Source organism: Dermacentor silvarum, chromosome 2 (assembly GCF_013339745.2).
Source record: "Dermacentor silvarum isolate Dsil-2018 chromosome 2, BIME_Dsil_1.4, whole genome shotgun sequence".
Lineage (NCBI taxonomy): Eukaryota > Metazoa > Arthropoda > Arachnida > Ixodida > Ixodidae > Dermacentor > Dermacentor silvarum.
Genome location: NC_051155.1, coordinates 136,800,037 through 136,816,693, shown reverse-complemented (window position 1 = coordinate 136,816,693; position 16,657 = coordinate 136,800,037). Strand labels below are relative to the sequence as shown.

At 41.9% G+C, this 16,657-nt stretch overlaps 1 protein-coding gene across 3 annotated transcripts in view; it reads right to left on the bottom strand.

Moving 5' to 3' along the window:
• Window positions 1–263: 263 nt before the first annotated feature.
• Window positions 264–16,657, bottom strand: part of LOC119441817 (uncharacterized) — a 177,375-nt gene continuing 160,981 nt past the window's right edge. For all 3 annotated transcript variants that reach the window (XM_037706443.2, XM_037706444.2, XM_037706445.2), the window contains exons 4-8: window positions 14,953–15,108; window positions 12,387–12,481; window positions 10,040–10,241; window positions 9,236–9,487; window positions 264–5,918 (exon numbers count right to left, since the gene is read on the bottom strand). In XM_037706443.2, coding sequence (XP_037562371.1) covers window positions 5,644–5,918; window positions 9,236–9,487; window positions 10,040–10,241; window positions 12,387–12,481; window positions 14,953–15,108 — 980 coding nt within the window. In that variant the 3' untranslated portion in view covers window positions 264–5,643. The remainder of the gene's footprint in view (window positions 5,919–9,235; window positions 9,488–10,039; window positions 10,242–12,386; window positions 12,482–14,952; window positions 15,109–16,657) is intronic.

Here is a 16,657-nt window from a genome sequence, read left to right as displayed (position 1 = left end):
CAGGTATATTCATTGAAAGGCAAGTGTGGCAGGGGCCTAGCCCGGAGGGGTGGAGGAGTGGGCATATACAAAGCACGTGCACCCCTCTCCCCTCGGCCTTACCAAAGCCAGGATGCCGGATAACAGTATGGTATAATAATCTATAGATTTATTCACTGTTTGCTTTGAACACGACTTAAAATAAATGAGTTAGGGCTAACTGCATTCAAAGACTGTTATCCATATATGCAAGGTGCTAAGTCAGATACAAACAACTTTCAATATTTGTTTTCTTTTCGTCGTTTATTAACAAGCATACAAATACACGGGAGGAGACTGTGTATACATCTACTGGTAGAAGTAGTGTTCTTTTTTTTTTTCTATGGAGTTTACAAAGCTGAGCACACAGATCGCAGTGCAAAAGAAAGCAGTTGAAGAAATAAGAACAGAGATAGAAGAGTGAGAAGAATGTAAGAGCAAGGTGTCAATGTTCGTCTAAACAGCTAAATGAAACAAATAGCATGACATGTTTCCTCTTATCAATGTTGCCTTGCCCTTTTTCTTCAAGCAGTATGGGACCTTGTAGTCCCTTAGGTGGGGGGCATGGGAAATTTGGTGGAGGAAAAGACAAGGAAGAGCTCCGAGCTGGTAAGGAAAAGCACATGTCATACAGCAAACGATAACCTGCGCTCTCTGTACACATACACGAGGTTTGCCGAGTGAGAGCAGCTAGTGTTTCTTCTCTGTCTGCTGTTCTTTTTATCGCTCGCTGAAAGTTTAGTTGTGTTGCTCTGTTCGTAAAGGCATATCAACACATGGCAGCTTTGGGAAGGTAGGCTTCTGTATGAAGTAGGGGAAAAGAAGGCTGTAAACTAAATGTGATGTACGCAGCAGCGTGATAGAGAAGTCCGCATAAAACAAATTGGGGCTTTACATATAAATATAAACATCGAAGGACTTCTTGTTGCTTGCTTCTGCCATAAACTTTTTTTCATCTACTGACTAGTGCTTGGTAATCAAGTAAATCTTTCAAGAAAAAAAAGAGGCAGTGTGGCCGTCTAAAAGAGTTTCGAGAAAATGGCTCTGAGTGTTGTTGGTCTGCACGCTGTCACGAAGTGTATAGAAAGCTAGGGCTAATGACTGGAGGTATATGCACCACCTCTTAGCAGGGGCAGTCAAAAAGGACGAGAGGACCCCAGTTCCTTTCCTTCCTCTATCGGTGCAAGAACCTCGCACGCGAGGTCCTCAGCATAGCACCACCAGTGGCAATTATGTAATACGGCAGTAATTTGTTGGTAGTGATTTCAATTATTTTACTCCTCATGTTAGATTGAGCCAGAAATATGCCGGCACTTTGCATGGCTGAAGATACTTTTTTTTTTGGCTTTGGCCGAGAAGAAGATAAGACTTTGATGAACAACAGGTTGACCGTGACAGGAAGTGTCGTGCCATACGATGCACACAGGTCGGAGTGGGTTTGGGCGAGTATGTAGCATGTTTCAGCCAATGTGCATGCTCTCCACATAAGTGTGTAGATATGAGTGAAAATTGCTTATTTTCCCAGCTTTTGCGAAAAACGTCACAATGTTACAAGGAAGAAAAAATGAAAACTGCCCGACAACGGTGTACTTGTATGTAGCATGAAAGTGCAAAGTAACTACGCATCCGAGGAAGTCTGGTCTCTTGCTGCTTAGAAGCAGCACTTAGATGAAGACTTCATTTTGCAACTAACTCTGTCTTTACATAAACCCCATGCAGACTACAGCATCACTGCGTCAACATAGCCTATGCACTGCTGACGCTCTATTTGACTCATTGTTGCGATGGTTTTCTTCTCATATGCCAGACAAGCACTGACAATGTTTATTTACCGTGGGACCTTATATGCCAAATTGAAACAAATAGGTTGCTTTCTTGTTAACCATTTTCTCTAAAAACATGCTGACTTCATCACCCTTTATGTGCGACTTTTCGAGAGTACAAGTTTAAGAGATGGATATGTAACGAGTCCGCGATGAATCAATGGTTCATTTCTGTCAATGGCATGCACCAAACATAAAACACTTCACATTTTGGCCCCTTGGTTATGAACATGCTAATTAGAAACTGCAGAAATATCACACACCTCAGTTACCTTTCCTCTGTACTTCCAATCACTACGATTCTTCTAATTGCGTAAAAAAATTGTGTGCCATTATGAAGCACATATCAAAAGTAAGGTTGTAAAAAAAGAAGTGAAAAACTTGATATCAAAGCTGGCTGTAATGTTCCTACACCTGTGTATAAGATAAGGTATATGATTTTAAAAGTGGCATACTATATGGTTAGTCATTCGCTTAGCAATTGCAACCATATAACATGTGTTTGGTAACTGCTGTATGTAAATGTTCAGCTGTGAATACAGCCATCCATCTCAAACCTGCTTACTCATGCATGTAAAAATTGAGCACAGTCTGAAATATTCAGGCTTCTGAAACTGCTCAACTCATTATGCATATAAAAACAAGTTGTCACTTAGGTGGCATGGCCGCTTTGGCCATGGCATGGTACAAATGCTTGTGTAAAGTCTTAATATGACACACTGCCATAGCAGTCTTGCAAAACAATTCTTTTTAATCTATGAATAGTAATCCTGTAATACTGCCAAATATGGGTGCTAAGAGAACACTAAAAAATGCTTTAAAAATTTCCCTTTCACTAAAAACTTGCTTACACTGTGCACCTATATTTAGTTAGTTCTCAGAATGACTGTCATCTTGGTGTTATCTTTGGTTCCTAAAGAAGAAAAAAGGCAAAATGTGACACATAATGTCTCACAAAACAAGGACTGTTGTCAAAGCCTCCGAAGCTTGCAAGCTAAAGGCCTGACATCATTCCTGCACCACTGACCATTCAAAACCTAGTTTTCAAAACAGACAAAAAACAGTTTGAAGCAAAAGAAAATAATGATAATGTTAGGAGAGCTCTCGTACAGAGAATAAAGCACCACTTGAGTGAGGTGTGACAAGGAATGAGAGGGATTGGTGTGCAACGCTTCAGCGTTTCTGAAGGGACAGCATAACGCCAACAGGTTACCATTTCCAGCATTGCACAATTGGATCGCGACATCAACGCACTGACAGAGATGCATGTGTGTAGGTAGTTCTGTGTGTTTGTGTACTCGCGAGCCAGTGTGTTCACACATTGAGTGTTACTCATTACAGTGACGGGAGCAATGTTTACATAGGGTTGCAGAAAGTCTTGTAAAGTGGGGAGACAAGATGCGCTGCAGCACCAAAATCTATTCAAAGGTTCTTGAGAAGCTTTTCTTTCAGCAGGGAAAGGGTAGAGGTTGCACCAGGGTCTGCCACTGACAAACTCTGGCAATGACACAGCGTTAAAACTTATTTACACAGCTGCATACATAGTAAAAAGAAATGAAAATGCATGCCGAACAAGCATGTCGCACCAAGAGAAAGAGCATGTCGCACGCAAAACAGAGCTGTCACTGCTCGCTATACAGCAACAACCAACTTGAACTTTGTCATTGAAGTCGCAGCAGCTGCTAACCCCACATCTCGGAAAGGCCATGGTACACAGCTGAGAGAAACGAGACAGCGTGGTGTATATAGGCATAGAAACCTTCACAATATGAAACAGACCGAGTACACCAAATATTTTCATGCAATTTCCGTTTTCGCTGTTACTTAACAGCTGCAATTAGTATAAGCACACCCAGCACTTGACTGACGAAGTCATAGGTTGTAAAAGGAAGGGCAGAAGTTACTATGAAATAATAACAATAATAATGGCCAGCTCAAAACATATGCAGCTGGGGGCAGAATGTGCCACTGGAAGTGCTGCATGGAATTTAATATAGCAAAATAGTGAATCCAACACATCACTCGTTAAAAGGACGTGATCATGGACAACACTTTTCTGACAGCATAGTGATGAGCATCAGGCAAATATACCTCACAAGTTCGATGGCTTGAGAAACGAACATTTCCCCAGCATACAGTTACACAGCCTGTTTGTTTGTCTTTGCCGTGTGTTGCGAGCAAACCATGCCTTTCTAAAATATCTTTTGTATCGGGAATTGCTAAAATAAATTGTGATGACATAAAACAAATGAAAGCTTGTTATATGCAACTCTTTTGTATAGTATTTAGAGTGCTTCTACAGTTGGTGACAAGATGGAATTAGCCACAAGACAATGACAAGAGTCTTCAGCACAGCTGTCAAACTCCTGGAATAAAAGAAGAGACTCAAAAGGCTAAAACTGCACAAGATATATGTTGTATACACTTTTGCTCAAAGTGCAGGCTAGAAAGAGGTACACGAACATAAAATGCAAAAATACAGGCGATGGTGACAAACAACACTGTCATCAACGCATTGCGGTAGTGCTAGACCAATAATGCGAGAACAGTTAAAAATGAAAAACACTCCCGCATGTGCACCAGAGAGGTGCACTGAGCCCTTGGAAAGGAAGAGCTAAACAAAATTGACATTGTAAACATTGGCGCATAGTGTCTGCGTCTCTCATCTCAGACCGCCTTCCATTCTTGTGGATTTTACAAGAGCCTAGGAAGACATGGAACACCCTCTAGTTGTTCGTCTTGGAAGTAGCATTTTCATGAAGTCTGTACTCTAAGTGAAAGTGCTTAGATGGCAGGGTGCAATGCGCCTATGTTTTTGTGGTGCGATGCATGGTGAACTTGAATGCCAGGCTTATAGGTTCACATTTTCCTTTTCCTCCCTACAAAATATCCGCTTTATTTCTGAATTAACTGTTTAGAAAAGCTTTGGCTTGCTGCTAAATGTCTTTAAAATATATTGTGATCAAAAATACTTTTCCTGTTTTTTTGTCTAATGCAGTCTCGTCCATGTTCATTTTTGCATATTTCTCCTCCTTCTACACCTTCTCAGTGAAGCGGAAGGGAAATTTTTTTGTCCTGAAGCATATCATGGAAGCAACAAAGCTACAATTAGACTGGCAGAGGCAAGTTGTGGCAGGTTTCTACAGTGGTGCTGTTTTTTACTTAAGTAATGCTGATGATTCTATCTGGCACCAAAGCATCCAGTGTTGACAATGCAGCCCCTCAGTTTTCTTTGGATGGATCTACCAGGCGACACATATAGAGACTCCACGAAGATGTCATCCGCAGATGACAACACAAGAGTGTTCCCAAACCCCGTTCTTGGAAAGGACACCGAAAGAAGCGCTTCATGAGAGATACTGATTCACCTTGGGTGTTATGCGCATGTGACTTGCTTGACCAGTATCGAGAATGTTGACACTGTGGAAGGCCGCAAAGCCCAGACAGGGCTTGCTTATGCATGTTACTGTCAAGGAACTGTCAATCATGCACACTGCATAGTTTACTTCTATATAGTATTTTTTTTAATGATAAACACTTGCATGACTTTTCACACTTCCTGTAGGCTATGTGTTTCAGCCGCCAATTTCAGTAGCCCATAAAGGCTTCAATCACACTGCTACACTGGTGAACATAAAACCTCTCTCTCCTGACGTGTTCAATTCAGTGACCTGCCAAGAACCTACAGCATATAATAAAACAATCGCCTTGCCTACCCACGTTAAAGGTAGGGGCAACAAAAAAAAAAGGAGTGTATGTGTTATGTGTGTGTGTGTGTGTATGTGTGTTGCATCTGCCTAACTCAGTTTGCAGCCACCTCTACAGGCTGTGGTGGCGGTTCCGCAACATCGCCATTTGCCTTCTCGACCTTGTCTTCAGGCTCAAGTTCCTTGTTTTGTGGGGGCTCAGCAATGACCTCGTCGGCCTTCTTGGTGACCTCTTCAACTTTCTTGGTGTCCTCGACAGCCAACTCCTTCTTCTCATCAGTAGCCTTCTCTTCATCATCTCCTTCTTTCTTCTCATCCTTTTCATCATCTGCCTTTTCACCATTCAAGTCGCCATTCACATGGCCCTCTCCTGTAACAGTAAAGAAAGTGAACAGAAAAAAAAATCTTATCAATACTACCATTAAGGCCAAGGTGATCATTAAGATGAATAAAGGCTTATTAAAAGGTCACTTGTTATGAAGCCATGAAATATGCATTTAGTAGAAAGACAGGATATTCCAAGATATAGCTGAGCTTGTATCAGCACTAATGGAACTTTAAATTTCAAAGTGCACATAGTCATTGCAAAGTCCTCAGAGACAACCAACCCAGGGTTGCTTATGAGTCAGAGTACATGCTGCATTTCCATGCAGGTAGCCCACATAAAAGATTTCAAGGCATTTAAAAGGGCAATAAAGCGATTTCCAAATTTGGATGTGTGGTATTGGACCACAATTTGCATGTTATTACAGCGCCATTCTGTCACATCCCAGAGCTCTATGTTGTCATAAAACACAGAAATTAAGCAAATATATGGCAACTGCAATGACTATATCGATGCTTATGCAGACTGCTCCACACTACGAATTAACATGCATGCGATTTGTTGATACTGCCACATTTTTATTATACGTATTGAAATTTGCTGCAATCACGCTTCGCTGGAGTATTCTTAAAGAACCTTGCTTTTAAACAAGCATTATTTTCTTGTCTACTAGATAGCTAACTTCTGATATATGGTGCAGCATTATGCTTTACTTATTATAGCCATATTTGTGCTTTTTAGTCATTATTTTATGCATCTTCATTAGTTACCTAATTGCTGGCATATTTCTTATTCAGATTTGTTATTATCTGTTACTCTACAGGTTCGCTTGGCGGTGCACCCATGCATGCGCAGATGGTGCTGGACAGATTGTACGCGTCGAAGCGCGAGCACAGATAGTTGCGCCAGAAAGATATTAGGCTTTAGCGCACCGGCACAAGCTTTCGCATGCCAGCAAGCATGCGTGTAATTTGGACTTAACAGCATACACTTCAAAGTTTGTATTTTTATCTTTGTTCTTAAAATTTTAAATGTAATGTACTACACTATTCTTTCATAAACAGGAAGTCCCCATACAGCCCTACACCATGTGACCTCATCCAGCATGTTTCAATATGAATGTACACCACTGAATTACTGATACTGAAACCCAGTCTCATCCTATATTTATATGCCCAATGCTTCGAAATAAAGCGAAAGTGAACAGGTCGTAGCACCAGTCCTCTCAAGCCGGTCAATATTTTTTATCCCCGGTGTATTATTGAGACCCTATAGATGCTGGAAACAAAAAAAAGCATGTGGCCGGAGTGAAAACGTCACAGTGCATGACACAGTCTCAGGAATTTTCTCGTTATAGCACAACACCTAGCACCTTGTCACACCCATGCATCCCCAGTACTCATAGCCCAACAAGGTTGAAATCTTGGGTGTTTAGATGTGGATCCATGAGTTTGGGTAGTGCAACAAACAAGGACAGAAGAAAGGATACTTATTTGCATTTCTTTTGTCCTTGTTTGTCACATTACCATAACTTGTGGATCCACGTGAACACACCCAAGTTAGACACCACAAGTGCTTACGTAGTGCCGCAGATTAGAGACTGCATAGTGGTATTAAATTGCACTTAAAGACTGTACCTTTCAAATGAATGCTTATAGTATATTTTTATGCTTTGTTCTAAAAAGTAAACAGCCTGAAATAATAGTGAAACCTTGTTACAGTTGAGCCCGGATATATCGAATCTGAAGGAGGTCACATAAAAGTTTGATACTATAGGTAATTCTATATATGAAATAAAAGTTTATTACAAATATTTTGAAGGGGATTTTACAGCTATTCGTTATACACAATAATTTGTTACATGTGGGTTCGATATATCCGGGTTAGACTGTATAATTAAGTCGCTTCCAAAACAAAAACACCTTGATTTACATTTGATATTCATTATAAGCATATATTTGCTACATGCTGTTATTGTCAATCCACGTTTTAGATTTACTTCACCTTGGCAAAAAATTATTATACCCATATGTGAATGACTGCATGCTCGTACACTCAAATAAGGTCAGTAAGCAAGCGACAGCCACCCATCACTGCATTGCGTTGAATGTAGCTGTGAGCCACTCTATAAAGATTGCACCATAGTGTCAAAATACCAAGATGAGTCTGCACAATTGATATCTGAAACCTTCCACATCCAAAAGAGTGGCGATGCATGCATAAACTATCCTTCCATTTCACTCCTTCTGTAGGAGATATCATTCCTATCGGAGTGATTTTGTTCCATATTACTTCCAACTTTTCAGTTTTTCTTGCAAAGTGTTACGCTATATATTTATGCTGCTTGCAAGAAAAAGACATCTGGTTGTTAGTTAGCACCATTGTCTCTCCCTCTCTTACATGACGTTCCTTTGTGCTGTTTCTGCTCAAGTTATATGCACGTTCAATATATAATGGTCCCACTGTAAATTGGGCACACATGCATAAAGTTCAGAAGAAGTTTGCAAAGCGAGTCTGTCGTTCAGCAGTTGTCAATAGTTGTCTTTATTTGGCAGCATTTTGAATAAACAACCTTTCAAGACAGTGGAAGACAGATTTTTATGCGAGCCACACACATTATACTCACGTTAGAGTAAACCGGAAGTAATGTTGGAAGTACGTTCATGTTAAAGTTCAGCTAATCTGTGAAAACTAAGCAAAATTTAGTGAATTCTTCCGAGCTGATCAGGTAACCTGTCAAAACAGTGTTAAGTGGAGTCTACTGTACTGATTATGTATATGGTGCCCACGAAAAACCTTTTTAAGCGGCTTCCAAACACAGAAACTACATTATTATGGCAGGGCATTACGTGGGGAATGTTTTATCATTCCACCTTTACCAATAGAAAACGTGTTAGGTTTCTGAGGCATACATCTCTTTAGCACTAATGCTGTCATTGAAAATATGAAGTAGTTTTCTTTTTTTTTTTTGTACAGTGTGGTGCAGTCTTAGGGAAACACATGAGTGTGGAGCACATGCAAACTTTTCCTTCTGGCTATTGTACAATCACTGGGCTCTGCAGCAGATGAGTTGTGGTTGGTGGCACTGGCACCTTTCTACACGCCTGGGCAGGGCACCGACATATCCTTGACCAGAACTTGCAGCTAAAGTGCCAGCAAAGTGAGAGTTACACATTATAGTGTTCCCTTTAGCAATGGACTGCACTGTACCTTTTCAGCTTCTAGAAACTCTGGTGCTTCAGCAAGTCCCATACAGCAACCTTGTAAACACATTCAAGTACTTCATTCAGCCGACACCTTCCTTCAAAAAGGGTGTGCACTGTTGTTAAACACAAGTGAAAGTGTATATAAAAGCCACTGACCTTCGGTCGAAAGCTCCTGCTTCTTCATCTTCTTAGACTTCTTGACGACACCCAGCTGGATCATGCTGTAGGCAGTGTCCAGGATCGACTGCTGCACATCGCGGGGCTCAATCTCGAGCACCTCACGCATGCGGGCATTGTCATATGTGCTTGGCTTGTTCAGCTTGGACATGAGCAGCTTGGAGTTCTTGTCCACCAGGCTGTTGAGCCACATCAGGAAGTACGGTGCTCCAGCTGTTGAAATGCTGTAGCCTGCAATTCACAATGTTGTCTATGAAACCTTTTGTGTCACACTGTCACATTAACGGCCTGTTCTGCATCAGCAGATTACTTATTCAGGATGGACATTCAGGGTTGCCAAGTGCTACCACTATGCAACAGGGAATTGATGCATCACTAAAGGGGCCCTGAAAATCCTTTCCTTCCAACCTGAGCAACGTGCTCGAACGCGTGTGATCAGCCTGGATAGCGGCATGACAGGCCACTCCCCTGGCCCGTGCAATAATTCCTATACACAAGTGATCCACAATAGTCAGCCCGCATGACCACCTACAAGATGAATACCATCTTTTTAAAAGCTGTAAATGCTTTGGACATAGATGAGCTCTCTAAACAAAGCCACCTTTTCATGGGCCAGTCAATCAGACTTCATAAGTCCAAGCCACAAAAACTTCAAAGGAAGCTGGGAAGTCTTCTTAACAGAAAAAAGAAAATTAATAAAGTTTCCTGTGCATTGCCACAGGCAGCTCAGGAGCATCAACAAGCATAAAGCAAAGTGCCGGAAAGGTGTGTCGTGCATCTCACCATGCGGCTTGAACTCCTTTGCAAGTGCTGTGGCCATGTCCTTGACAGATATGCACTGGTTGGTGACAATGTGGCGGTTCTCTGCTGCTCCTGGCACAATCAGCGCACGTATGTGTGCCCGTGCCACATCACGAACATCCACCACGCTGAGTGATGCCGGAGGCACCAGTGGTATAGACCGGTCCATGAAGCGCTTGATCAGCTGTATGCACACACAGAAACATATACATCCCTCAGAAGCTGTCAGAAATTCATTCCATACCTGGATTCGAATATTGAATTGCAAGTGCACGCACTGCCACCGAAATAACATGCACGCTTTTGTTCTTCCTGGTACCTGCCTGCCTTGCAACTCACACAGTATTAGCTACATCCATGACAGCTTCAGCAGGTGAGAAACCTTCCTCACCTAGCTTTAATTGGACACTAAAGAGAAACACTAAATGAGCTTGAACTGATACAGTATTGCTTAAAAACTACATTTTAGACTATTTCGCATTACTAGAAGAGAAAGTGAACGCCAAACTTACATTCTTTTTTAAGTTCGTGCCAGTGCATCAGTGTGATGTCACAAATTTCAAAGTATTTTCTCTCATTCTCTAATGAAGGACGTTGTGGCATGGTAAAAGTTCTTTAAACTTACCAAGTTCAGTCTTTGGGTCCTTTAAAGTAGAATGTAGTTCGTCCTTACTAATATTTTAGTAGTCCATCAATATGTAGTCTATTTTTACCAATAAAAATCTAGTCAATCAATATGTAGTCCATCTTTACCAATAAATAATTTACAAGGCCCGAACATGACATCATCAAAATCACAGCAACCTGGTACAGAAACTTATGCTGACTTCGCCTCTAATTTTTTGTTTTGTTTTGTTTTGCAACTTTTCTGGGTGATAAACTTCCTATCATGGTGAGAGTGGCTTCTTTGGTGTTGTACAAGCGTAGTTTACCAATACAGCTCAATTTATCTTTCTCTTTAGTGTCCCTTGAACCACCATCACACTTCACTTTGTACTGCCTTAAAGCACAAGTCTGAAGAATGTGTCGATGTACCATGGCTTGGCAAATGGTCATGCCCTAATGACTTACAAGTACAGTACTGCGTTTTCGTAGTTCATTTTGGGGAAAAACTGGAGTAGGATGTTTTTTGGTGTTTATTCAAATTATAGTTAGTTGAAATTTTCCTTTACAGCTAAATAAAATTTAGAGCTTTTAGATGTTTTTTTTTTAAACTTTATTTGCTTTTTAGCTCCCCCGATACCAAAAAAAAGAAAAAAGAGCCTAGCAAAAAACTAACGGGGGGGAATAACCACAAGAACATTTTTATTTATAGTCAACATTTGCAATTGCCAGAAAGGTTCATCGCGATTAAACTTACTGTAATATATACATGCATATTTATGGAATACAGAATTGATCATTGTAGCACGCTCTTTAAGAATTATGGAACAAAGCATAGAGAATGTTTTTTCAACATTTGCACTAGATAGCAAAAACGTAGATCCAGCACAATACGTGAAAGAATGGCCCAGTACTTGAGCAAGCATTCTTTAGAAAACTGGAGAATCTACGATTTCTTCAACAGCATGTGCCTGACATTCTCATAACTCCCTTGCCTGCAAGGTAGTGCTATGCCCCGGTGGTAAAATGGTAGAAAGCAGCTGCTCCTATGTGGCAAACGGTGCTGACTGTTCTGCCTTCATGTTTGGGTTCGTGATCTGAGCGTGGTACAAGAGTAATGCTGGTGTAATAATGCAAGCTGTGATAACTGTTTCCCTATATTTGCACTGCTCCACTTTTCTGCAACACGTAGCATTCTTGGAAGCTGTTAATCACTACCTAGCGCTTCCTGTCTACACTGTCAAGGATGCAGTCAGCATCTGTGCGAAGGTTGTCGCAGATGTGCCATTTTATTGGTTTAGCAGTGCCTGCAGGGGCGTGGAAAGCAGAGGGAAAGCAGCTTTTCACTTTTTCTCAACTTTCATCATGACACGATCAGGTTATCACAACTGAGGGCACCAAAATCCAGAGTTCTTCGAATGAATCCGAATTGTCTTTTCTTTTTTTTTTTACCGACGAGTATTTTTCAATTATCATCAAATTAATCCAATAACCCAGAACTCTACTTTTAAGCCATGTGCATGTGCCGTTTACTGTAACTGGGAAGGAATTCACTGTTATTCCTGAGGGTCTGTGCCCAAAAGCATTATTCCCATTGTGATATTGGACTAAAGAATGACGATTCACTATGCACTATGTTCTCGATTTTAATGAATTCAAAGCTCAGACAGATCAAAACTAGTACCACTTAGCATCTTTCACATAACATTAAATGTTCAACTCCTACCAGAACACTAGTGGGCACGCCATGGGTTGTCTTCTGCAGCAGAGGTCCAATGCAGAGTCCAGGGTTAATGACCACCAGCTCAAACTTCTTCTCTTCTGCAATGTGAACAACACAAGGTATATGTTAATTCTATGCTTAGATATGTACAATTCATGGCTACTAAGTGCAGTCACAAGAAACAGTGCATCACGCTGCATCACTGTAGCCTTTGTATGGCCACAATTTGAGGAGGTTCCTGACGCGGCACCTTATTGTTGGTTGTCATTAAACCAACAGAAGGTCTGAAGGCTTTATGGTTCTTAATTGAGAAACGCTACCTTCATTCTTCGGTTGCACGAATATAGGTTTTTGAATCTGAATTAAGCAGTCTGCAAGTTCAATATTCACCAGATGCCAAATATAATATTCAAACTACAATTATTGAAGCCTGCATCAAGCAAGGATAAATACAATTGTGATGGCATGCCTGATGGCCCCTTAGGGAGTCTGCTGTTAAAGCAACTTAGCTAGAAGTACTTAGCTATTCTTGTGATCTTTCTTCCTGGTAAAAGATTACTTTTGTGCTGGATCGGGAATCGTTGCACAGGGAGGGCACAGTTACATCGTCAGTTGTGTGGGGGCTGTCTGTAATATTTTGCACTAACCTATGAAAAGCTAGGTGACTGTCTTATATGCACTTTATCAATTTCTATCTATTTGTATCTGGTTAGCTGAGTTGAGCCTGCTATGATAGTGTTATTTACCATGATCTGAAATGTTCATTCTGTGAGTTAAACAAGCTTCGATATTTCCCTACCTTACACTATTTATAGCCAACAAAACTTTAGTGATGCTTGAAGTAGAGTGTCATCATCTTTTGCCATTCTCATACAGACTGCAGTGGCCTTTCACTTGTGGCTCATTCACCTGTCTCATATAAGCTGACAATAATTACCAGTAAACATATTCAAAGGGACATCAATTGGCCATTTTTACGATTCTGCCATTTTTTCCCTCTTTTCCTATGCACAAGAACATATAGCATTCAATCATAATATAAAACCAATTTTGTAAGCACCTCTGACACTGAAATGGATACAAAATTATTTGGTCGTTTGTCCCGGAATTGCAAGCAACAGAGCACAGATTGTTCGCTTTACTAACGCAATAATTACAGTGATGTAATGTGGGTTGTAGAACAAGCACTCAGTAATGTGACATCGAATGTGAACTATGAGTGAAATGATGACATAGTTTTCATTTAAAAAAAGTTCATACAGTTATCTCCTACCACTCTACCGTATCTGCTATTCTTTCCCCTTGTCCTTTACTCCCATGCCCACACACCCCCATGTGCTGGCCACCGTTCAAGTTGGTTTGCTGGATAAGGTGTTTGCTACAGGCCCTGGCAGTCTGGGTCAGGAATTGCACTGCCTGTGCATCTCCACTGGTCAGAAGCATGTTACTCTTTGTCCATACGTTCAGTGTTGCATTCAGGTGTCAGCAGCCCGGGCTATGCAGTTATAGAGCAGCCAGCAGCAATTTCCGCACTTTCTCTTTACTTTATGAAAGGAAAATACAAAACAACCTATTACTTACTGCTGTACACCTTGCTAATTCGGAAAATAGGATAATTCGAACTCGTCTTGTGCTCCCAGCAGCCGTATGTACTATTTAATGCAATCGACCTCTCATTAATTTGCACATATTTTGCCGCACGTCGGCTAAGTCGGATTTTGAATTCTCGGAGCTCGGCAAGCGCGGAGCACCACAAATAGGCGACACAAAAGAGCAAAAACTGCACCAGCGTCCAAGCGAAACGGAAGCGGCAGAGTCCACATCGCCATGGTCATCAACGAACATCGTACGTGAATGACAGCAACGCCGGAACACTTAATGCTCATTTGGGTCTTTGAAGCCTTCATTCTTGCATTTACCGCCACGCATAACACCGCGCAGCCATCTACGATTGCGTCGATAGCCACCACGGTTTCGTCCAGAGCGGTTGCAGCCTATAGTTTCATTTTGAATTGCCGCACATGTCGGTGCGTGCCTTAAGAAATGCAAGATCATCGTACGTCCATGATTGCACCGAAAGTGAACGCAGTTGCGGCAAACAGTAGTTTTGTTTTGACTCGGTGCAAAGCTGTCGAGAATTAAGCGCACCGGCTACATCGTAATAGACTGACGATCTATTGGCAGCCAGCTCACTGGTGAAAAAATTATCGGGATGTGCGCGCGGTAGTGAAAAGCATGTCAGATGAAGGTGCGTGCCACGGCCACGCTGCGAAGGAAGTCGCAAGACCTTTGCTGCTGCGAGAGCCAATCAGTCGCTAGATGACGAGAGTGTGTTGACTTAGTAAGCTTTTTTTTTTTTTCTTGATAACCTCGATAATTCGACATTCGGTTAATTCGGACATTTCTTTCAGTCCCGTGAAATCCGAATTAACGAGGTTTTACTGTAGTTTTAGACATTATTGTGAAGAGAAAAAAACACTGAAAATGGTATGTTACACTTTGAAGCAAAGCAAAAGCTGCTTTAGATTTTCAACAAAGCCATGCACGGAAACCTAGGTAACAAATTTACCTGGCAGCTCCTTCACAAAATCCCACGCTGCCTTCTCCTGGAGCGTCTTAGCCTTGCCATAGGCGTCCAAGGTTGTAGATTCGGCATTGCTCCAGTCAGCTTCTGTGAAAGGTTTGCCTTCACGCTCACTTAGGGCACTCGCTGGCTGGGACTGATCTGCAAGGTCAATAGAAGAAGTTAACAAGACATGAGTGAAGTTGCAAGTGGGTGACAAGTGATGGCAGCTGTCACTCCAAGAGTTTGGGATGACTGACAGCAAGTGACCACATGTCCCTTACTTTTTGTCCCAGCCCCACCTTATCCATCAAATTTGTCAAGCACTTCCAGTGCACCTACACTACACAACCACAGGATTCGAAAAGCCAAGAATCATGGCGAGCTTTATTTGATTGATACTATCAGTTCATTTAAATATGATACAGCACACAAAGATACACAACACAATACGTGTCTGTGCATCTTTGTATAGTGACATTTCATCATAACAGTAAAAATGTGCAAAGCAACATATGTTGGAAGAACACATGATGGCGCAAGCACTGCCTTTACAATAATCATGTATGTAGTATATGCTGTTCTCGCAATCTGCCCTAATGGAAAGAAGAGAAGCAGCTGTATTTCACTGTACATGTGTCTTCAGGGCTGCTGCACCACTGGAAGAAGCAGTAATTATTAACAAACTTTGTAGTGTGTGATAGCTTCTTCAACAGCAGACACACTGTGTGTGAATAATTTGTGGAAATTAGGCCATTGTTTATAAAAAACATTCAACACATCATTGAGTTCTCTAATTCAACACATTTCTCTAATACACCTGCTAGACGCCACCTTCAAGCTTCCATCACTTCGTCCTCTTTTTACGTAGGTACACATTCTTTCCGTCCTATTAGTTTTCCCACTGGTTTGGGTAGCGTAACATTGCACAGAGATGACAGAAAGGAAACATGACCATCTGTCATCCCCTTGTGATGTCACGCAAGCCAGATCAGTCAATATGCATAGACTAGCCTAGAGATGGGTCACTCAGGAGCAAGCCGGATCTTTTGAGCCGCTCTTTTTAAAGAACAAGTGAGCCGTGGTTCAGTAAAAGTGAGCAGCAGTTCTTTTGGATAGAGGAAGCAGGTTCTCTCTTCGTTCAGTGAGCCGTGCCGAACCATTCCGTCAGAGCCGGGTCTTCTGGTGGGTGCGACTTCCGCGTCATATTAGCGGTGCGAGAAAGCAACTGCTCTCCCGCCCTTCCTCGCAAGATTCGCAACCACCCCCTCGCCTTCGGCTGTCTTTTGAGCCGCTCTTTTTAAAGAGTGAGTGAGCCGAGTGAGCTGTGGTTCAATAAGTGAGTGGCAGTTCTTTTGGAGAGAGGAAGCCGGTTCTCTCTCGTTCAGTGAGCTGTGCCGAACCGTTCTGTCAGAGCCGGGTCTTCTGCTGGGTTTCGTTTTCTGGCCGACGAGTGGCGGCTGGCGTGGGCAGACTCGCACAACACGTACTCGCTCGCTGTGTGCTGTGTGCGCGGCAGTCTCTTTGGTTTTGTGTGCGTCCTATAGTGTGGCACCCGATGCCACCGAAGGGAGAAGTATAAAAGCCTTAATTGGCAAAGAATGGCGTCATTCGTTGCCTGCTGCTGTTCGAACAATGTCTCATGACTCTCGCGGATCGTGCATCGTGCGCTGGTGCAACACTGCGAAGACGAAGTCTTCCGTGTCTTTAA